The 24,832-nt window shown below is 45.0% G+C and overlaps 1 protein-coding gene across 1 annotated transcript in view; it reads left to right on the forward strand.

Annotated features, from left to right (window-relative positions):
- Positions 1-24,192, forward strand: part of LOC138452889 (cathepsin D-like) — a 229,166-nt gene extending 204,974 nt beyond the window's left edge. Inside the window, exons 7-9 of the mRNA XM_069605235.1 lie at positions 13,074-13,218; positions 15,670-15,768; positions 22,730-24,192. Of these exons, the coding sequence (XP_069461336.1) occupies positions 13,074-13,218; positions 15,670-15,768; positions 22,730-22,891 (406 nt within the window). The 3' untranslated portion in view covers positions 22,892-24,192. The remainder of the gene's footprint in view (positions 1-13,073; positions 13,219-15,669; positions 15,769-22,729) is intronic.
- Positions 24,193-24,832: the final 640 nt, after the last annotated feature.

Consider the following 24,832-nt stretch of genomic DNA (forward strand, 5'->3'; position numbering starts at 1 on the left):
AAGAGTAATCCTCTATGTACCAATCCATACCTACTAACGTGACTGTACATATGTATATTATTTGACCGATTTATTATATGATGGAATGCGTATGTTTATACTGTGCCTGCAACTAAGTTTTTAAGCAATCTTGTTTTCCTGTTCTCTGTAGTGCCCTGTTACCTTTTGGGTTTGGCGCGCCATACAAAATCAATAAACAAACAAACAAACAAGTGTAGGATGAAAGACGCGCTGAAAAGAAAGCTTCAATTGTGCACTGTGAACTGTAATGTGGAAGCGATAATTGTGAAAGTGAAGGAAACAATGAAATGGAGTGGTCACATGTACGTTTACACATTGTCGAAAGTCTCTGTTAAGATTGAATCACTCTCTGAAAGTGCAGGGGAGCTGTGTTAAGCTCGAAGTAGGAGCAAAATAGAAAGCATGAGAGGGGAGCTGCGCAAGACAGGACGAGCGAGCTGAAACCCCTGAAAGAAGCTAAAGAGTGCCTGAGGGACAACCGTGTTTGTGAACTGTGATAAGAGTGATAGAGTGCTGAGGGCACAATCCCATGAAGCCGAGGTATCAGAGTGGTCCCGCACAGGGCTGAGTAAAACTGTGCGCTCTCAAAAGTCTCTGATATGAAGAGCTGTTCAGTTGTTAAGAACTGTTGGGGAAGAGCACCCCATTTGTGAACAAGATAATCTGATGTGAAGAGAAACCATTGAAATGTCAAGTTGTTGTAATTGTAGGGGGAGGAAACCCCTGATAAAACCAGAGCAAGAGAGTCTGTTGAAAGAAATGTATTGTGAACTGTGAAATTCCCGAGAGAATGTGATGAGAAGGGCTTCTAAGTTTGTGGAGAAAGAAAGCCCTTAGAAACCTGTGGGAACTTTGTATGAACTATTTGAACCCAAGGAAATTTGTTGAAGCCCAAGTAACTCAGCTTGGCGAAGGGAGCTGTGGGACAGCTCCAGTGCTATCCTGATATTATTTTGACTCACTATTTAATTTTGATCAAATCCTGCACACTTTATTGCTCTAGAGTTAAGTGAGGGCAAGCATAGGTTTGACACAGCCATCTGTATTATTTTCACTAAAAGACATTTGACTACCTTTTGACTTAGTTTAATGGTTGAGGATACTCCCATTTAGAAATAGGGCCAGTTAGGAAGTCTCCAACAACCTTTCAAGTTAATAAAGGTTTTACAAACTTGCTTCCTTGTGTCTGTGTCTACCTTTTGATAGCATGCCTACCTCACAATATGTAACTTAAAAATGAATCCCAACAATACATTCAAAACAATTCTGAACGGATGATTAACTAATCACAGGGGAAATCATAGTTCCACCGCCCCATAACAAGCAGAAATGCAGTAAATCCCAGAAGACCCTTTGGAGACCCCTGATTCATAAGGATAACTTAAAAGAAACCTCCTCAGAATAATTGCTTGCAAAAACTAAGGCAAATTGCACTGAAACACTGCTCCAAGTCTTCTTGTCAGAGCTTACTAGGACCATTGACTACTTGTCCTAGAGTCTTGGAAGAAACATAAAACAGGGAGAAATATTACCAATAAATGCTGCAACCTCGAACTAGCCACATTAAGGAGTGAAAGAAGGACAGTGAAAGAAATTGGAGAGGCATTACAACAGGAAAGATTAAACATGAAACGGGCCTCATTATAAGTTTGGTGGTGCAGGAAAAATGGCAGTAAAGGTGGTGGTAATTCCGTTACTGCCAATTTTCCCACACCGTCAAACTACAATTTTGACGTGGAGGTTGATGGATTTACCGCCAGCCAGGAGCTGGAGGTAAATCGGGCCCTCATTGGCAAAAAGCAGCCGGTATTGCTGGAGCCATTAATACCAGCAAATTCCCCCATGGAGACCTATTCGACTCCATGGAATGGGGAAAGACCGCCGTTGCCGGCACCTGTAATATCCCGGTAATACCAGGATATCAGGCATCGGTAATGGTAGGCCTGTTTGCCGGTATCCCGCCAGAATAACCGGCGGGATACCAGCAAACTTGCGTGCAAGAGGATACCACAAGAGCATAAAAAGAACCACACAAAAACACTATGCAAATAGAATATTCAATGCACAGAATAAAACCTGAGAAATCTTCGCCATTTCAAGGGAACTTATAAAGCCTGTCCAAATCAAGGCTAAGATATTCCCATCACAGCAGCTGGTGGACAATAGGTCTGGATTCTTTAATAACACAATCTTAATGATACAGGCTTAACTGGTGAACCAACCCAGCCAAACCATGACGCACACATGCCCTATTCCCAAAACTCCCAACTTCAATAAGCTTTGACTTGTCATGGAGGTAGAGAACATAAAGCTGGTCAGCAAGATGAAGACCTCCCCCGCACTATGCAGTCCATTTACAGCCTGAATCATTAAAGACTAAATGGAAACAAGGGGACCTTGTTTCACCAAACTATGTAACTTGTCCTTGTAAACAGAATGTGTTCCCTCCTCCCTTAAACAGGCCACTAACCTGCACTAGAGTATGGACGATCCAGAGTTATTGTCAAACTATAGACCTATCACTAACTCTACGTTTGCAGACTAATGACTTAAACACATCAAAGAATCAATCCTTAACTACATGGACACAACTTAGAAGGATGTTCTAACTATGCTAGATCTATCTTTAGCATAGGAAACAATAGACCACAATATACTTGTGATCATGTCGGTGCATCCGCCGGGAATTGGATAAGTGTGGAGTAGTGGCTTTGCTGCTTTTAGAGCCTTCACCAGCATTTGACACTGTAGTGAAAGAATGTTCTGACGCAACGCACTTAATCGGTTGTGATTGCCCAATTTTCATCATCACTCTATCCTCTTGTCCATAGCATGCCTCGGGTATCTGCCCTGTCACCATTGTTTTTAATGTACATCTGTTGCCACTGATTCAGATCATCCAGTCCTAGGGGTTGAGTTTCTTTTGAACTCTGCACGAGTAAACTAAAAACAAAACTCTCACAGTTGTGGAGAAACACTTCTTTCACATTGATCACTGGATGACGGAAAGTCATTTAAAACTTAATCCAAGCAAAACTTAATCAGATAACTCCAAAACAAATTCTAGCCTTTTTTCCTTGGAATTCCTCCTCCAGCAATTAAGGAAGTAAAGAATCTATGTTTGTTTCTTGATCAAAAGCCCTCTTTTGCCCACAAATTAATTTTAAAAAAAGTGTTTAATATTGTTTTTTTTCTCAGAACCCTTACCTAGATGTTCATACATTTTGGCTAAAAAACAGCAGATTTTCTCTACCTGGGCCATGGTCATATCTAAGCTGGACCATGCAAGTAGAGCCTACCTTGGTTTACTAGAAGATACTGCTGATTGGCTTCCGAGTGTGTGTCATTTGCCACACAGAGACTGCTAAATCTGCCACGCTCTGCCTCCAAATTGAGAAAGGTTTCTCTCTTTGCTATAATCCGCAATACTCTTGATCTACAGGTACATTTTTACTATGTGTCCTGACAATAAAACGGACACAGTCAGGTCGCCGCATATCCTTGAAGGGGGCCTTCCATAAGTATCAACTACTCTCTGAACTCTGGAATCTTACTTCTTATACCTGCCTCAGGAAAGGTTTAATGGCTATTCTCTTCCCCTTAGCGTAAATTCACAACTTGCATATGTCCTAAGCGCCAAGATGCCTGTATTGAGCAAACGTTGTTCTCTACTAATCCAGCTAGCGCAACACACTTCTAGTCAGACTCAGGATTAGTCAAGGCCTAGATGGCAAAGCATTAAACTGGATTGAATCCTTCTTCAAAGACAGAACAACACAGCTGCAAATAGGACAATTCAAAGCAGAAACTAGACCTCTGCTGTGTGAAGTCCCTCAAAGGTCTTCTATATCGCCATGGATGTTAATGTACACAAACACCCAGTGGCTTATCTAATAAACACCTTCAACGCCTCATCCAGATATCCTCCTACATCCAAATAGATTTCCACACTAACTCGGGTCATTTGCGAAGAGCCACTACTTCGTTCTGTTTGGTGGCTGTCCAGGAATGGTGCCAAACTATGTTTTGACACAGGAAAAACTGGCACACTGAATCTTAGCAGCAACACTTCTACAGATGTCCCATTCAATTGGCCGAACGCAGTGAGAGGCAAGCCTCAGTCATAACCCATGACAACAATCTGGGTATTATATTTGACTCAGAACTCTTTTGAACTGCAAGTTAATTCCTGACACAAAAATGCACACTTACAACCTCAAACTCTAAGAAAAGATAATACTCTTCTGAGGGGTGGACCACAAAACTGTCCTGTTACATTCATTGCATTGAGTAAACTGGTTTACTGTGATACCATCTAGCTCAGCTTACCTAAAGACCTTACTAAACAGATGCAGATGGTTCAGAACAGAGCATCAAGAGTGAAGCTTGGCCTGAAGAATTGCAACCACATTTCAGCTTCTTTTAAAACACTTAAATGGCTACCCGTAGAGAAACGAATAGCCCCAAAACCCTCTGCACAACCCATAGGAGGTACTGGAGAGAGGGCCCAGACTACCTATCATAACTCCTTGCCCACTACAAACCCACCAGAATCCTCAGGTGTTCCTCAGCAACGGAATTCAATGACACCAGGCTGAGGAAGAAACTGACGACTGAGAGATCACTGGCCATCCATAATTGTATTCTATGGGATACAATTCAAGCAGAACAAAAACAAGTCAAAAACTACACTGGCTTTAGGAGGGCGGCTTGGAGGCTTCTCTGGAGAGGTCCCTGGCATGGGAGCTAAGAACTAGAATTTCTGTGAAACATATCATTGATATAATCTGGCACATCCCGCACCCTGGATTGGTTTCCCAGGACTGGAATGGAGTGCTGTAACCCAGTTTGTGTGCCTGTTTTCCATTACGTTACCACATTCCTGTTGCCCCTTTGTGTTATCGACTCCTGAATAACATGTGTAGCTTAGTACATGGCTTGTTTTGTGTCTGAAGCAATTTTGTATAAATCACAATAAATAAACAGGTGGTGGCTGGTGAAAGCAGCCAGGAGTCGAGGCGAGAGGAGGTCCATGGACCGGGATGACAGGTACACATTTGGCAGCTGCCGAACCAGGCATCATGTATGAAGTTGTGCTGATTTGTGCTGCAGTCACCTTAATGTAGGTTGCTTCTGTGCTTGCTGGAGCCCATATCTTGGCAGGAGGTGGTGTCACCATGCTAGACCCTATTCTATGTGGTCCTAACACATATCAGCTGGGCAATGGGGTCCTGCTTCTCTGTGGGATAATGGCATGTTCTAATAACCAGAAGGACAACATTGATCCCAAGGATTCTGCCAGTTACAGACCAATAACAAATGTTCCTTACCTTTTGAAGGTTGTTGACAAAGCAGCATGTAATCAGTACCAGAGCTTCATTGAGCAACAGGGAATCTTGGCCGTTGGACAATCAGGCTTTCGAGCAAAGCATGCTACAGGGACTGAACTACTCGATTTGAAGTCAAATGTAACCCAAATTATCGATATTATCGAGTAGCACTACTGTTGCTACTTGACCGATCCACTGCTTTGGACTTGGTGAATCACGAGATGTTGGCGGACAGGTTGATTGATATTGGCCAATGTTCAAAACTGGCTGAAAACTTGTTAAAATCTTTCCTCGGGCCAAGGATGGCAAGAGTGGCCAGGGATGTTTGTTCAATCACAGCAGATTCCATTAAACTCAGGTGTCCCACAGGGCTCATGTCTGTCGCCTCTGTTGTACAATGTGTACTCCAGACCACTTTGTGACCTCTTGGATGGCCTGGGTGTCAAGTTTGCAAACTGCGGACAACACCCTGATCATCCTGGAACTGTCAGGACCATACTCATAAGATCTAGCAAGCGTAAGTGAGGACTTTGAGCCATCAAAATATGGATAGGCAGAAACTCACTTGCTCTAAATGACAAAAAACCCAGAAATCCTGATACCTGGCACCGATACTAGCCTGAAAAAAACTTGACCCACAATATAATGTGTTTATTATTGATGGAAACATGATTCAGACCTCACAACATGTAAAAACCCTGGGGGTTTACTTTGACCCCATCTAACTTTTTTAACATATTTAAACTCTTTTGTGTGTACACAATACATTTAATCTGGCAGATTCGACCTTATCTGTCAGAGAAGAACAGAACGCTAATTGTGGCCGCAACGATTAACACAAAACTAGACTATTGTGATAGTCTGCTGGTTGAAAAAGCTACAAGTGATTCAGAATGGGGCAGTCTGTGCAGTATGTGGCACGGGCAGAAGGGCACATATTTCTGATGCCCATCAGAAACTGCACTGGCTCACCATCCAACAGAGAATTAATTTCAAAGCCTCTAGCTTGGTATAGAAATGCTTGGCTGGTAACGCCACTTGTATCTTAGTTCACAATTGCTCAATTCAAGAAAAGGTTTTAAACATATTTGTTTGATAAAGAAAAGGAGTGAGAACCTCTGACTATCAGCCCCGTTCCCCTCTTTGTTTTGTTGTATGTTTTGTGAGCGCCCTGAGGCCTGCAGGCGTGTTGGCTCTATATAAAACATTTATAGAATAGAATAGAATCTATAGATGCCTGGGGAACTTGGATCTATAGGTTAGTTTTAATTAAGGGCCTGCCTCCAAAGGATGTTCCCACATACTCTGCACTAGTTAGGTCAAACCCAGCTGCCCCTGTTTATCAGTAGTGAACAAGCAAACTACCTTCAGGCTATGTAGAGAAGAGCTTATCGGGGTGAACCCTTTGTTGGATTCTTTGGATCGCACTACTAACACCATTTATCACAAGTGCCGGCCACAAACTGCGCTCAAATGTCAGGTTTCGTCACTTTTATTTTGGATGTAACTGTTGGGTTGGAGGGGGTCCTATATGAGAGGTGTGAAGCTCAAAAGAGATACATCTAAGAATAAGCAAAACAGTGAAAGGAAGAAGGATCAACATACGTTCTGTGAGAGGGCCTAACGTAAGGGACAGGTGGTCCAGAATCCAATCCTGATTCTACTTTGAAAGATGACTAGTTATCTGCGCAAGACAGTGTTATGCATGTCGCTCACTGGGCTCTTAAACTGTCCCAGCACATTTATTTCATAGTACCATCAACTTTGTCCTTGTTTGTGGGCCTTACCCTGGCTGTGGTAGTTGTCTTTAATTTGGTGTAGTCTTTATCTCTGTATTGGTCTTGTTTTGGAGGATGAGGCAACAGCATCACAACAGCTACCAGGGCAAACCCTGTATGGGAGCCCTCTTAACCCAGTTCTTTGCTGGTAATGCATGTAGGAATTCTCCTGCTCCTACTAGGTACTTATGAGTAGCCTTTGCTCTCTGCCCCCTATCCTGTCCTTTATTATTAAGCCTTTATTTGGGCTGGTGGCCTCGCAACTTCCACCAAGAATCCCTAACTGACTTCCCTGTAATTGCTTTAGAGATTCTGGGTGTGGCCCATGCGAGTTTCTGTAATCTAGACTGTCCCTTCAATCTAACGACTCTTATTCTCGCACTACTCTGGATCAGTCAACTCCTGTCCTCCCCCTTTGATTTTGGTTTGACACTTTTGGCTTGGTGTCCACTGATTCTGATCTCCTGGTTCTCCTCCTACCTATCTTTCCCGCACTACTTAGAGGTCTTGCCTTGGCCCACACAAATGCTACCCCCCTGGTTCTCGAACTTTCCTCATCATAACACTACTCCTGCTCTCTCAGGAACAGCGTCCCATCACCCCCCAAGTCAGGATTGTTGTGCTTCTTTTGACGCAGGTGCCGATAAAAGGAGTGGAATAATAAGGCTCTGACTCGCTGCTCTGTTTCTCTATTTGCTTCATATAGTTTGATCAGCCCCGACTTCATTGTTACACCTCCTCCCCATCAATACGGCTTGCGTTTCCCTGCGGAGGTTTTGCATAATTTCTGAAAGAGGAGGAGTCTGTGCCCCAGCCTGGAATGCCCTACACTACAAATACCCCATCCAATATCTTAGAATCAGGGGGGTGTTAACGTGGCAGCCTGGAAACCCACCCTGACAACTTCCCCATCCCTGTGAGTGCCTCTCCAATCTGCCAGCATTGCTGTGTAGGGCATGCGTTTTCGCCGCTTGTGACTTTGCTAAATGCGATATAATTTCGGTTTGGCTACTGGACCATGATGGCCCTTGCACACCTGTTTTGCATTGATTGGCCACTCCTGCTAATGTGACAAATCGGGTGTATTGCTGTATCTGTAAACCACTAATCCTAAGTCCATTTTCTTAGTGCTTCTCCCTGGTGATATAGGGGGTGCGATCTGGGGCTAAAGATGGATTCTTGTTCTTCTAGCCCATGAATATACTTCCGCCCACCTGACTCTGGTTACATTTCTTATTTTAGGTGCTAACTGTACCCCTGAATTAACAAGGAAGGGCTGCTCTTTGTGGGAGTACTGTAAGGTCCTCCTTATCCTTATAACACCACGGACCCCACCCCTCTCCCTGTTGGCATCCCCGAAGGGTCCATCCTTGGATCTCTGCTCTTCACCCTATATACTTCTGCCCTAGGATAGGGAAATCGTATCTCGGCCTTTGGTTTTCACTATCTCTACCTTTCTAATGATAGACACATCTTTTTCTCCTCTCCCTCCGTTCACCCCAGCCATCTCGAATGGCTTTGGAACTGTCTCACTGCTATATTCACTTGATGGGTCTCTGCTACCTCATGCTGAACTCTTAACAAAATGGAAGTCATCTTTCTTCCAACTTCTAGCGCCATCCCTATCATACCCTCTCCTACCTCCTTCCCGCATGGTCTTCTTGCTCCCTTGTCCAAGGCGTGCAAACTTTGGGGTCTTCTTTTTATAGTGACTCCCAAATGCAACCATTCATCAGTACCACCGGCTGTGCTACTGGTTTTAACCTTCTCAACATGCAGAAAGTGTTATTCACCACACTAAGAAAACTCTAATTGCCACCCTGGTGCTCAGCAAACTCGAATGAAGCTAGACCTTGTCCTCAACTTCACTACCCACACTCAACCTAACCTGATCATCCCTCACTTCTGCCTACCAACACCATGCTGCCTGGCTTGCCATGCACTACTGCTTCCTTTTCAAGTTCCTTCTTCTAGACTACAAATCTATCAATGGTCGTGCGCCTCTCTAACTGGCTGACGGAATCTCTGCCTACTTACCATCTCGCGTTCACCACTCTACCTCTGCACTCAACCCCTCGTACCTCCTCTCACTTCCGCTGTTATGCTCACCTGGACCCCACAGGGGTGTCGATCGGACCCGGACAGCTGCGGTCTCCGTCAACGTGATGCGTAGTGCAGAGATGACTGTCTGGACTGGCCCGCCTAGTCTTGTCTGCTGGACCCAAAGAAGTATTTTCCTTATGTTTGTAAAAGAAGAGCTCTCCATCCTGCATGTCTTGCAGGGGCACGTAGATACCAGTTACTTCACTGGTTTGAAGGTGTTGGGAGAGTTCCGGTAAGCATTGACTCTGAGGTCCCAGGCGGGATTGGTAAGTATCAAGTTCAAAGAGTTCAATGTGCCCGATGTTCACTCTTGTCCCCTTCCTTCCTTAAATTGCAACTGAGTTGGTGAGAAGGTCTCGTAGCTGCTGCTGGCGTTCAGGTAAGAGTCTGTGTTACCCAATGAGGTCCGGTAACTATTGCAGAATCCAAGTGATTTGACCGAATGCCAAATTATCGAAAATGAAATGACCGGAAACAAAGTGTTCGAATGACCAAAAGTTCGAACACTTTGTTTTCGGTCATTTCAGACCTGATAATTCTGAAAAAAACACACATTCTCAAACACACACACACACACACACACACAACATACCCATAACACCCCCACCGCCACCCCACCCATCCACACCCTCAGCACACCCCCACCCACACCACCAACAGAATAAACAAACCCCACTTACCTTCTTCTTCACGCTGGTTCCTGCAGCACCAGTTCCCTTTCACTTCCGTGATCGGGAACCGGCGCTGCAGGGTCTTTTTTTTTTTTTTAAACACGGACGTCTGCAGTGGTGTCCCCCTCAGCCCCCGCTCACTATACCATAAAGTATAGTGAGCGGGGGAATGCGGGGGACACCCTCGCAGCCCCGTTTCTTTTTTTCTTTCTTTTTTTTTTAACGGACGTCTGGGGGTTGTCCCCCGCATGCCCCGCTCACTATACCATAAAGTATAGTGAGCGGGGCAATGCGGGGGACACCCCTGCAGCCCCCGTTTTTATTAAATGCTACCACCAAAGGATAGAACTTTTGGTGTTCGATCCTTTGGTGGCAGCATTTTTCGAACTTTTGGTCATTTTGACCTTTTTTTTTAGATCATTTCAACCTAAACCACTATTGCATGTGTTAACGTGTTGATTTTCTCCCTCTTTACAGATGCGGCATATGAAGATATGGAGAATAATACCGCCAATGGTAAATCAGGTAAGTCTATGGTGGTAAGAGGTATTTGTTGATTGCCTTGGCTCACCTTGTTATTCTTGTGCCCCTAGGTGCCGGAGTACGGCGAAGAAATGATGAAGACAGTGCCAGATCGAAAGATGCTGTGAGAACTGGTGAGTATTGCGCCGTGCTGGAGCTGGCGAAGCGACGCGTGCAGGACTGATGTACTTTCCAGGTCGGGAGATGAAATGGATCCAGAATCAGGTGAGGAATTTGAAATAAGTTTGTTTTCTAACCTTGTCCTTTTCTTCCTCTTTATTCTAGGAGCTCCGGATTCAAGGCAGGCGTGGCAGAAGACTGGATGCTGGCTGCAGGCATGCGGGCGTGGCAGAAGACTGGATGCTGGCTGCAGGCACGGTGAGAGCCACGCTGCTGGATGCAGAATAACACGAAGCATGTGCTGCTGTTCAGGCGTGGTTTAAATAGCCTCCAAAGTAGTCCCAGGAAAGAAGTTCCCCAGGACCACACCCGAGTAAAAAATAGTCCCTGTAGTAAAATAGTCCCATACAGGCCTCACGTTGGCTTGGATTTATTTGCAGCATGGTCTGCATGAGGTAAGTAATGTCTATGAGCCTGGCGCCATAGGCGCCAGGACTGATTTTTATTATGAGGCTGGTGCCTACGGCGCCAGGACTGAACCCAGACAGCCCCTAGCTGGGGCTGCTGGGGTTTTTGTAAATGTCTGGATGCCTGCTCTCGGGGCTGATGGGCTTGATCCGGATGCCCAGGGGTAAGCATCATGACATCCGCTCATTCTCTCTACTTGACCCACTTCATTGGACCATGCTGTCCATCACAATGAAGCTAGTCCGACTGAAGATCTCTTCAAAGCTTGGCTTAAACATCACTTACTTGCCAAAGAGGGAGCTCACCCAGCCCTTTTACCCATCCTCCCAATTTGAAACCCACCACTTCCTCCAGTGTCGCCTAATGGTGTATTTATAATATTTGAATAGTGCTCCTCTTGAATTTGAGGCACTTGCCCTTCAAAGTTATTGTACGTCAACTGTTCGTTATATTTTTGTTTTGTTCTATCTCTGGTCTATGTCCCACTTTGTTTACATTCTCATAAAATGGCTCACTGCGTTTTCTCATGTTTTCTGCTAATGCACTGGCACTATCCAGGGAATTGCCTCCGCCATCTGTAAATGTGTTTTTGTCAGCCATTTCCGATCAAAATTGACATCCGTTTTCTTTGAATAAGTACAAAATGTTGTGGACATTTTAAAAATATTGATGATGTGGAAACATTGCCTCATTTGTTGCTTTTTTGCCCAGTTTTGAGAGTGCAAGGAATAGAGAATTTGAGTAAGTTTGTCCTGGATATTAACCAGGTCTTTTTGGATTTGCTTTGGATAGAAACTGCACCCTGTTAGGCCTCTCTGTAACCATGAGCCAAGCCTCCTACCTGTAACTAAGACATCTTCCTGCAACAGCGCCTCGATGCCCTTGGGCTGTAGAGCACTTTACAAATCCAAATAAATAAATTAAATAAAGAACTCATGCATGGGAAATCAGTACCATCGATTTTAACTGGTTTAAGATTCTTAAATTGTGTGTGTAAAATTGTTAACTTTGCAATGATTTTGCGTAAAATGTATAAATGTTATTGTTGGTTCTGTAATGAATTTATGAAATGATGAGTTGTATTTTTGTAATATTTAAATCACATGTTTTGTAAAGGTTTTTACAAACCAAAACAAATAAAAAAATAAAATTAAAAAAGAATAAATACAAAATACAAATGCCTCCAGGGGTTGTACGATGGCTTAGGTGGACCTCCCTGGCCCCAATGTTGCCCAGTCCTCCCCTGTGGGTTAAAAGCAGGGGATCCTGTCACAGTGGGCTTAGAGAGTTTAAGAATTCCTGAACTACCATGCTATCAAAATAAACCCTTCTACTAGCCACCAGCCACCTCACCGTCACCCCCTAAATATAGAAAATATCATCTGTCGTTCATCTCCGAGTGCAAAAACCTCTGCCGCTAGCAACACTGGCATGATCGAAGCACCACTGCAGCAGTGAAGTTTATGTAAACGGCTGCGAGATGCTCAAGCAAGGAAAAAAATCTATAATGTAGATTGTAATTATAATTTGTGCAGTTATCGCTGTTCTTGTTTTCCAATGACGCACTTACAACCTTCGCTCCCACACGCTGGTCTTTTCTTACTTCTGTTACCATCCGACTCTCAGTTCCTTGGTACTGTTAAATTTGACCTCTGTACAACATTTCTGCTTGGGCGGCTCAAATAGAAAGTCTAGGTTGACAAGTACAAGCTGTGAGAGGCTCCTTGTGGGAGAGGTCAATGATCAACAGGTACGGCCTGATCCACAGAAGCGTTTTATAATGGTGCAATCCCATAGGAAAATGCTCTGTGAACCAGGCCCTTGGCCTCTTTGGTAGGGCTGTCTGCATCATGAAAGATCATAGATGGAGCATCTAGGAACTAATCTGACCCAATTGGGGCACACGCACCGTATTGGCATGGCATTTGAAACAATATCTGTTATACAATTCTGCTTTTCCCACAATGCACTTCATAACTGGGCTGCGAAGAAGCTGTCTTGTTGACTGCATTGGTGTTCAGTAATGTCTGATAAGTTTGTGTCTTGTTTTTTTTTGGCAGGGTGAGCGTAGGGAGTCAGCTCGCGCTATGCAAGGGGGGCTGCCAGGTCATCTTGGATACAGGAACCTCGCTCATCACTGGCCCCACTGCTGAGATCCGGGCCCTTCACAAAGCCATCGGCGCAATGCCGCTTTTCAATGGAGAGGTAAAGGCCAGAAGAAAGGGACGCACGTGGCTAATGTTGAGGAAAATGGTCTAAAGAGATGATGTTGATGACATATGAGCAATTTGGATAGGGAAGATTTTAAATAATGGAATAGAAAAGATTTTAAATATTGGGCAGGCAGTAGAGGGAAAGGGATCCATTTTAGGAGTCAGACACTGAGAAAGCAGGTATGGGGGAGTACAGGCAGTGGGCAGAACTGTAGCAAAGCAGTGACGTGAATAACTCCTAGGATCAATTTGCGGATCTAAGAGAGTAAAGAGGGATTATTCATTGTGTAAATGTCAACGGAAAAGAAGTAAGAAGATCAATAGCAGGTATGAGGGGAAGAGGTGCAAGTAGGGGTCGCGCACAGCGCTCATTGTCCTGGAGACGTGATAAGTTGATCACTGCCAGAAGCGGGAGAAAGGGAGCAAAGGGGGAATCCATGGAACGTTTTGGAAACTTAGATAAAAGGAATTAGGGCCAGGCATTAAGGAAATGAGGTAAACGTGATAACTGGCGGCCCTCGGGAAAGGAGGTATGGGGAATCCATGCCAGAGGGCGGAACGCCAGGAGCTATTGGAAAATAACAGATCAGTGCCAATTACTAGGGCAAAGGTGGCTAGGCAAATCAGGCGCAGCGGGCGCTGCGCGTTCTAGGGGAGAGGAATCTGGATTTACATCTTTGAGCACTGTCCGGGATTAGCAGAGGAGAGGAGCTTAGAGATCAGCCTGGGTGCTACTAGGAAAAACATGGATGCGGGAATGAATGACCGTGGGCAATGTGCTTCCCTGGGGCTGTATCCACGTGGCAGCGCACCACTGAAGCTTGTGTCGAGCTGGCAGTTCTACATCTGCAATGTATGCCACCTCCTGAGCCTCCCTCCAGCTGGCACCGCCAACTACTGAAAGTCATTCAATTGGACACTAGGACTTATAAATGTATGTCCCACTGCCACCTAATGAATCTTTGTCCAGCTGGCCTGGCTATGCTCAACGTGTACGTCATCCTATATATAGCTATTGATGTGTACAGCTGGCACTCCAACTTTCTTAATCTGTGTCCATCCAAACCTTCCAGCTATTCAACTATCATCTGCTCCTGTGTCAAGCCAGTGATCCCATCGGGTGACCTGCGACCATCTTGCACTGCCACCTTCCAACACTACCACCTAGCCTATGTCCTGCTGGCATTGCCATCTACTGACCATGTGTCTTGATGTCAGTGTAATCTCCAGAACTTGTATCCACCTGCCCCTGCCACCTTATTATCTTGTGTACATTTAACATTACCACACATGTGTAGAACATGTATCCTGCTCACTCTGCCACCTCCTGACCTGCGTCCAGCTGGCACTACCACTGCCTACTTGAATGTCTGGCTGGCACTGCCTCCTTCTTAACCCATACCGAGCTGGCATTGCCTGATTCGTAAATGGCAGTATCAACATGTTGAGTCCAGTTGGCACTGCGATCTCCTGCACACACTGCCACCCGCTGATACTGTGTCCAACCGGAATCTCATGATGTTGTGCCCAATAGGTCCTCCTATCCTATGAGCTAATGTCCGGCTGGCACTGCCATCTCCTCAACTGTGTCAAATGGCTCCTACCCCATAACAAAACCGTATCTAGCTGTCACCGCCTTCACCTGAATGTGTCCAGCTGGCACCACCTGAATCTGTAGGCAGTTAGCACCGCCATTTCCCTTAACTGTGGTGAAATTGCACTGACATTTCGTGGATCACTGTCTGGCTGGTACTGTCAGCCACACTTTCCTGTGTTAAACTGCCATATCCTGAAGGTGTGTGTCCATCTGGCAGAGCAATGTGCCTAGCTGGCACAGAAAACTCCTTGTTACATGTCCACTGGACTCTGCCACCTCCTGCCGCTAGGCTCATCTACCCTATAAACTTGGTATCCTGTGTTCAGTTAATTCTGTCACCACCTGGACACGTGACCTGCTGTCATGGTCACCTCCCGAAAGTTTATAGACATGTATCTAGCTGGCCCTAACACCTCCAGAAACTGTACCAGTCATGAATGCACAGCTTCTCCAGCTGTGGCCAGCTGGCTTTGCCATCTCCTTACCATATGTCAACATTGTACTTTCATCGCTTTCCCAGTGTCCATCTGGTAGCCTTCTCCCAAAGCTGTGCCAGCTGGCAGTCCCATCTTTAGAATGTGGGTCCATCTGGCTTTGGCACCTACTGGGCCTGTGCGCCACTGGTACTGCTATTTCCTGGACGTGTGCCCTGCTGACACTTCCACATTCGCTCACCCGCAGCTGGCATTGCCATTTACACATCTGACTGTGTGTCCTGCTGGCAGTGCAGCGATGGCAATCTGTGTCGAGCTGGCCCTGCCCTCTCCATCATGTCCAGGATGCATGCAAGTCCAAGGCCACCGGGACCAGTGCTGCTCCATCTCATTCCGGCTCTTTCTCTTCCAGTACATGGTTAACTGCAAGTCCGTGCCATCTCTGCCTACGATTACCTTCACCATGGGAGGCCGACATTACAACCTGACCGGCGACCAGTACGTCCTTAAGGTAGGTGGTGTGTTCACCTGGATGTGGTTGAAAGGGCGCAGAGACAGACAGACACTGGTAAAGATACACCGATAGACAGTGACCGATACCGAAAAAAAGAACAGGAAGGAAATGGGTAGGGATTAAAAGAGCCAGTCATAACAGTGAAGCACCCACTGGAATAGACAAAGAAAGAGGCACTGGCAGAGGCGCACAGGGAAAGACAGGTGATCAGAAACTCTGACCTATTTTATGGCCTGGTCTTCGGCAGTCTTCCGGGCTATGCCCCAAAGGCATAGCAGACCCCTGCAGCTCTGACACTGGGATTTCCAGAGGAAAGAGACGAATATTGCCTTAGAATTGAGGGTTGTCCAACTCCAGGCCTCGAAGGACCGGAGACCTGATGGCTTTCATGATACCCATCATTAATATTGACCAGGAAAAAAGTGCATACATTTAGAATCATTGTATGCAAATTTACCTCATGAATATTAATGAAAGGTATCATGAAAATCTGACATGGATCCGGCACTGGAGGCCTGGAGATGGACCGTGCAATCTGTCACGGGGAAGCAGCAACACTGGGTCTGATTCATATATTGTTTAGGACTGGCCCAGAGGCGGCTCGTCCATGATGGGCAAAGAGGCGTAAACCCATCAAAGCCCTCTGCCATCCTGGAGGCCTTGCATGATCAGCCCAGGAGTGTCCCGCAGATCCTTGCTGCAGCTGAGGGAGCGGCTAAAGCATGAATCTGGCATGTCTTGCAACTGCCATTCACCATATGTGTTCTGGCCCCCTACGGATTATCGCCATAAAATACAGGATGTGTTTTCCCTCTTTATTTTATATGACATTTAGAGTAAACATGGGCATAACTCCTGGTGGACGTTGAAAATAATCAAACAGTTTATTTCCAATATCAATTCATACAATATAAACAAATCATAAATACCGAATACACAAAAGGAAAATATTCAACATAACACATTATGCAATAGTTTCCGACGTTGCACAATTGCGCATACCCTTGGGTCCTTTGCTTGAATAAGTTAGAAATGAGCGACAGATTGTCTAAAAGCCCAAAATCCTACAAGGGGAAACATGAAACACTTGCGAGGTATATCGTAAAAACGACAGACTAGCAACACATGCCCATCACATTCTATGGATGTATTATCCCGTGAATATATTGTGCTCTGATTTACACAGAAACCGTACAATTCAAAAACACACATTAAAAGAAATTCCATATAACATTACTATAAGAGAAATATTTTTTTTAAAATTCCATTCATGTCAGTTTCAATTCATTATTAAGGAGCATAACATTGAAAACAATGAATAGTACCAACAAAAAACAAAAGAAAAGAAAAGAAACGAAAAAAGAGGAGCAAGAACTTCTTTTAGACAACGAACGGGCCTCCTTAACATATTATTTGGGAATAAAAACATTACAAAACGGATTGTAGCCAATATCAAGGAAATTAAACAGACAATACATTGTACATTCTTCCACGCTTGGGTATTTTAAGCCAAAGGCAATTGATGGAATGGTAATTTAGTTTATGTCTCCAAATAAACTAAATCACGATTCCATCAATTGCCTTTGGCTTTAAATACCCAAGCATGGAAGAATGTACAATATATTGTCATAATTTAGTTGTCAACTTCCTGACATAGCCAAGGTTAAATAATTCTCCCTACTAGCTTGTGAACTATATTGGTGTGGTACATATGCTTTAACCTGTCAGGCTTAGCAAGTCAGTGTGTAGGGGAATGTAGTTCTCCAAGACCGCTGAGCAGTAAACCCAACCAACCTCAATCTCTCACACTGCGGAACCCCACGTGCAACAGCGAGTTTCCTTAGTGTCGGGAGGTGGGTGGAACACCCGAGCTAGCAACGCCAGCCCCTAGGCTGTAAGAAAAAGGAGATGGCAGTGTGATAAGGACATGGTAAATCCAACAATCAAGAAGGAAAGTAATACACACCCGCCTAGGGCTAGTAGGAGGAGGTAAGCAAGATCCCAAAACACAAGTCCAAAGGCAGGTCCCAAATGCAGGCAATAAGTCAAACGATGTAGCGGGAGGTAAGCAAGATCCCAAAACACAAGTCCAAAGGCAGGGCCAGAATGCAGGCAATAAGTCAAACGACGTGGCGGGAGGCAAGCAGGATCCCAAAACCCAAGTCCAAAGGCAGGTCCAGAATGCAGGCAATAAGTCAAACAACGTAGCGGGAGGTAAGCAGGATCCCAAAACCCAAGTCCAAAGGCAAGTCCAAAATGCAGGCCATAAGTGAAATAACGTAGCAGGAGATAAGCAAGATCCCAAAGCACAAGTTCAAAGGCAGATCCAAAATGCAGGCAAAAAGTCAAATAACATAGCAGGAGGTAAGCAAGATCCCAAAGTACAAGTTCAAAGACAGATCCAAAATGCAGGCAAAAAGTCAAATAACATAGCAGGAGGTAAGCAAGATCCCAAAGCACAAGTTCAAAGACAGATCCAAAATGCAGGCAAAAAGTCAAATAACATAGCAGGAGGTAAGCAAGATCCCAAAGCACAAGTGCAAAGGTAGCTCTAAAATGCAGGCAATAAGTCAAATAACATAGCGGGAGGTAAGCAAGATCCCAAAATTCAAAAACAAAGGCAGGTAAAACAGCAGGCAGAGTTGGCACATTTGGAGGAAACAAGAAGGCAACAGGCAAGGATGGAGGAACGGAGGGGTACAAAAGGAACACGAATTAGGAGGGGCAAAGGCAGAAAAAGAGCAACAACAAGGCAGAATGCAGGCGCAGGAGCGCAAATGTAGACTTAGGGTCTCATTACACGGTATGCGGTAACCATGGCGCTATTAGCGGCATGGTTGCCGCCGGTATTTTACCGTGTCCGCCTTGGTGGATGGTGAGCGAGGGCGGTAATTCCCCATTCACCAAGGCACTTCCCCATTCCCATTTTTGCCCCCATAGGGCTCAATGGGAATGGGGAAGGAGCTAATTACGGTACTGCAAATTGCGGTACTGTAATTAGCACCAAGGTCCCTTTGCGGGCCCGTTCCTTAACGGCTGGTAAAACCAACCTTTGAGGTCGGGTCCCGCAAAGGGACCTCGTAGTAAGGCGGTAAGGGTTTACCGGTACCGGTGCCCTTAACGGTACCTGTAAACTCTTACCGCATTCCGTGTAATGAGGCCCTTACTCTATTAAGGAGTCTCACAGTCCATTTCTTCTTATGGTGCACACGGTATCTGCCGTGTGTCAGGAGCATTACAGCATTGGTGGAGCGTGGCATCAGTGCTCATCGATGCTGAAGCAATGCATGCTGGCACATGTAGTCCCTCCAGAACCCAAGTCTCCATGGAACGATGGTGCGCCGCCTCGGGTCAGAGAGCCTGACATAACTGATGACTTACTGTCATCTGAAGACACAAAAAATATGATTTAGCTTAACATTTAGGGACTTATTTATCATTAAATCTGAATCTTTATTGATCAACTACATCTGAAAGGGTCTTTTTTTAACACATTTCATCCATGGTATATCCTGTGATTTGCCTTAGCTGTAAGGTAGGTGTGCCGGTTTCAGCCAAAATTACTGCACCGAAAGTTCTGACCCTTACAAAAAGTCCGAAAATGCATACCATCAAAGGTTCTAACACCAAAAGTATGAACCTTTGGTGGTATGCATTTTAGGTAGGTAAACAAAAAAAAGACTGCGGGTGCTGCAGGGGTGTCCCCCGCAACACCCCGCTCACCATACTATACAGTGTAGTGAGCGGGGTGTTGCGGGGGCCACCCCCGCAGCAGTCCGACAAAAAAAAAGGAAAAAGGCTGCGGGGGTGGCCCCCGCAACACCCTGCTCACCAGTGAGCGGGGCTTGCAGGGGACACCCCTGCAGCTCACCGACCAAAAGTACCAACAAAAAAAAAAAGAAAAGAGAAAAGAAAAGGGTCCTGCGGCACCGGTTCCTGATAACGGAAGTGAAAGGGAACAAGCGTTGCAGGGACACAGCGCATCGGAAAGAAAGGTAAGTAGGGGGGTGTGGGTGTGTTGGGTGTTTGAGTGGGGGTGTGTTGGGGGTGTGGGTAGTGGTGTGTGTTTATATGGATGTGTTTTTTTTTTTAAATGGATGTCCGCATGGGAAATGTACGAACAATTCTGTAGTTCGTACATTTCTCATGCAGACTTTTTGTATGCAGTGATTTCCGTCGCAGGAAAATCACGTAGATTCGGTGTGACCATAACCCGTAAACACTTGGGGAATACTTCAAAGAAAAAGGAACAAATGGATTTTTATGGGACCAATTTTGTCCTATTATAGTACAATTTATCAAATGAGTTCAGAAATGAACTACCACAATATAATACAATGGAAAAGCCGTATGCACTCAATATTTTTTTAATTATATTTATTTCGTTTGTTCTGGCAATTTAAAATTTCAAAAGACATACAACTGTACAATAAAGTGCTAAATAAAAGCTAAAGAGCATATTTCTTTAAAATAGAATCAAGCGATGAATAAAAGCATGCGAAGAAGGTCATGTACAATGTTCAATCAAATAAAATGTGCATAGTTTTGTGACATGGGGCCTCATTATGAGTGTGGCGGAAAGGCAACAACGGCGCCCGTAGTGCTACCGGCGCCATTGTTACCTCTCCACCACACTACGAGTTCTGCTCGCGGGTGCCGGACTGCACGCCTGGTGTGCGCAAAATGCTCAGTTTTGTAACGTGGCCTGATGTCAGCCGAAGAATTATGTCCACAAATTATGAGCTGAGACGGACAATAATTGGTGTTCAAATCAGTCTGCAGGCTCTAATACGATATTAAGACTCCCAAATGCTAGTTTCGACAACACAATCCAGCCCAGAGTATTGATACATTGGGTCTCATTACGAGGTCGGCAGTAAGGGGTTAACGGCAACGGTAAGGGTGCGTTGCCGTTAACCCCTTAACACTGCATTACGAGGTCCCTTAGCGAGTCCCGCTAAGGGCGCCTGGTTTTACCTGGTGCCTTTAGCGGGAGCCGCTAAGGGACCAGGGAGCTAATAACGGGCTCACTATTAGCGGGCCCGTTATTAGCTCCTTCCCCATTCCCATTGAGCCCTATGGGGGCTCAAATGGGAATGGGGAATGATTCTCAGAATGGGGACTTACCGGGTCCTCCAAGGTTGGAATGACCCGGTAAGTACCCATTCCGAGAATCCCGGGCCCGGTATGCGGTAAGGGGGTAGCCATGGTGCTAATAGCACCATGGCTACCTCCTACCTCGTAATGAGGCCCATTGTCTTCCTCAGGACGAATCTTTCACTTTCAAACTTACGCTTGCCATTGACATTAAACAGAACCCTGTTATATTTACCTCAAGCCTCAGTCAACGCTGCTCTATCTAAATGCTTATGTCTACATGTCCCGGGAGGATAGCTCAGCAGCAACATGCGCGCCTTGGAAGCAAGACGACAGGAAGCAACACAGGTTCGATACCCAGGTTCGCGCATTATAAATATGCAACTAAGACAAAAACAATTACGCAACTAAATAAACAAAAAACAAAACAATTCCTGTAACAGTGCCTCGATGCCCGTGGGCTGTGTCAGCGCTTTAAAAATATAAATAAATACATGCCACCACGCTTTACCATAAATTATGGCTTTCCTTACCCCTTCAATGATTTTTTTTAAATCAACACATTATTGAGTACTAAATTCAATGGGGGTCATTACAACTTCCCCGGTCTGGAAAAAATGCCGGAAATAATGTTGGCAATTCCAGCACCGGCATGTTTTCTGGACCAGGGATATACAAGTTTGCCGTTGGGGGCAGTGATCTACTGGCAGGTCTCACCTGCCGGTAGTTCTGGCCCATACTGGCATCTATATGCCAGAATTACCGGCACCAGTACTAGTGGGGCCAGTGATTCCGACAATCCCATCCCACGGAGTCCTATGGCACTCCATGGAATGGGAATTTACCACCGTCTCTGCCAACCGTAATATCCCAGTAATACCGGGATATCAGGTGGCAGAGACGGTAGGGACAGTTTCCCGGTATCCCGCCTGAATTATCGGCGGAATACCAGGAAACTTGCAATAAGAGCCAATGAGATGAAAGCCTCCAGAATGCATGTATCATCAAGATCAGCATCAAGATCAGACAATAAGCATGGAATAATATGCTTAGAGTCTTGCATTAATACTTTCCCTGATAGATAGGCCTTAGTGGAAGGGTTCCATGGTATTCTTCTCTTGTTATACCTAACAGAGGCTGATAGATTGATCTTGGTTGATCTCTCCAAGCATAACTTCAGCGTAAGAGCTAGAGCACAATGATCGGTATCTACTCCATCAATAACCACCAAATCCCTGATTCTGCACTAATCACACATCCCGGTGATACAATAATCAATCCGAGGAACTGCAGTTCTAATAAAAGTCCCATTAGCAGGTTTATCCGATTTAGTTCCACCATTGATAGAAGACAAATTAAAATCAGCAAGTGTATCCAATAGGAGTTTACCCTGATTATTGAAATTTCCTGCGTCACTCAACCTGTCGGGAATACCCGAGGTCTCATTGTGGGCAAAATTAAAACCATAATCGCCCACCCACATTTCCCTCAAACGATAATGCACGAATCAGGCAGGGGCAACAAATCATTGGGGACCACGATTTGTTTCCTATATACTATAAAAAGCATCCTGGACTTATGTTCTGGGGTCAGCTCCAAAACAATTATCATCAGTTGAAAATAAATATATGATAGCCAATTAAGTTCAATCTGACTTGTGCTACGATGTACACACTTGAAATGACCTCCAGGTAAGCAAAAAGGCAATTAATTTAAGTCTTTCATGGCTTTCATATTAGAAGCCACGACATAGTGAAAGATGCATTAATTATTTGATTCCTAAGCGGAACCTTTGCACTCGTACTGCATCTACCAGCATGGGGCCCTTGATTGATTGTTTTTACCCTTTGTCTCCCCACAGGTATCCCAGCTGGGCGTGTCCATCTGCCTGAGTGGGTTCCTGGGCATGGACATCCTACCTCCTGCAGGCCCCCTCTGGATTCTGGGAGATGTCTTCATCGGCCAATACTACACCCTCTTCGATCGCCAGAACAACCGCGTGGGGCTGGCCAAAGCAAAATGATGGGGCGGGGCTGCTGAAAGGGGAGATCGGAATTTATGGGGTGTGATGGGGTTAGGAGCATGGGAAAGGTTGTTTAAGTCCCCATTTCAGCACCAGGACACAGACCTCAGGCAAGCATGCATTAGGATATTACCAGGAGGCAAATTGTCAGGTTTCCCAGAAGAAGAGCGCTTCTGAAAGGCAAGGCACTGCGGCGTGCACAGCGACCAGTCAGGCTCATCCTGAAAGGATTGTGGTTGGATTAGTGACATGTCAAACCCACCTCTCTGGCATGTCAAAGGCTGACGAGCACTGAGTCACATGGCAGGATAGGGCCTAACATGTGATATACTCTTCCTCAGGTCTACCAGTCTTTCAGTGGCACTGGCCAATCACAACATCTCCCAATTGGTCGCAACACCAATTTTTACTTTTCAGAATCCTAGCGAGGTGTACACTGCACAGTATCCACCTTCAGTACAAGGTGATGGCCCAGGCAGAAGAGATGACTTCTTCCCAGGTTTCCAAACGTTATCCCCAATATCTCCCTCATGGTATTGCAATATCTCCCTCATAGTTTTGCAATCCACGAATTTGATTGAGGGGCTGTAAAAAAACAATCGCTGTTTGCAGATATAACCTTACATTTCCGTGACCTAATTTCATGCAACAAATCCCGCGTCTTTTTCTCCTGTGCCCCTGTTTCAGTATTCTACTGCTAGATAAAATATTAATGATGTTTTGGAGAGTGTTGCATACGTTTTGCCAAACCTCAGACAGTGAGCTTTGGTCAAACAGGATTTTTAGTTATCACATCTTTAAAGCTGACACTCCCCAAATGTTGATTGCAATTTTTTTTAAACTATGACATTTTCATTTCACTCCCTGCAATACTATAACTCTTGCTTGCTGATTATCTGTTGTTTTCTGCCATGAAATGAGACAAGCGCACAAAGTGCATGAGGTTTCATTCCTTTTGAAAGTATAGATATCATGCTTGTATGTTTTAGTTCTAACAAAAACAATGATTCGACTCTTTGTAAAGGCTGAATACGTCATGAGCTATTCTGCCTTCGCGACTGACTCCTGAAAGATGAGCGCGTGTTTTATTATGATACTAAATAGCCTGTGTTTAAAAGCTTCCTATGTACTATTTCTGCTGCATATTCTACTAGGGCTTGATTCACAGAACGTTTTCCTATGGGATTGCGTCATTATAGAACACTTCCATGAATCAGGCCCCTATAGGCTTTACAAGTTTGATAAAATGCGCCTCTTTATAAAACATTGACTTTATTTTCAATAAACTTGTATTTGTTGAATTTGTTTGCTAACAGGGCGGTCATTTACTATTTAGAATTGACCAATAAGGTTTCGAGGGTGCTAGGCCACACAATCCCCCAAAGACCGCAAGATGCTAATGCATGTTAACAGGGAGTATGAAGGGACTAGGTGGGTGCGGGGGAGTGATTTCCATAGCCGCGATGGTGGTTAAAAGGGACTTAGCAGTAAACTGGGGATCCCAGGAAGTAACATACAGGAAGGAACAGGGGGTTGCTGGGGAATATCAGAAGGTCTGGGGTAAGAGGGTAGAGGCTATGGGATAAATGGAGCGCAAGAGGCCCAGCAACACTGTGTAGATATGGGGCGACGGGAAAGGGAAGGGTGGGCTAGGGACAAGAGCAGTTGGACTTGGATCTGTTTTGGGATGAATGTGCACACAGGTTGGGATTTAGAATGATAGCATTGTTTTGTTATGTTGTTGATTATGAAAATGCTAATAAACAGATTTATTAAAAAAATTAAAAAAATGTTTCGAGCAGAGACAGCCCTTAGAAGGCACTGGGGGCTCTTGGTGAAGAGTCAACTCCATGAGAATCAGAAGGCACCAACAGGTTTGTGATCAGGCCTCATAGCCCACTCACAGAGGTCATAAGGGGACATGGTCATCTAACCCAGTCT

This window comes from Ambystoma mexicanum, chromosome 1p (genome assembly GCF_040938575.1).
Source record: "Ambystoma mexicanum isolate Mex_15411 chromosome 1p, UKY_AmexF1_1, whole genome shotgun sequence".
Taxonomy (NCBI): Eukaryota; Metazoa; Chordata; class Amphibia; order Caudata; family Ambystomatidae; genus Ambystoma; species Ambystoma mexicanum.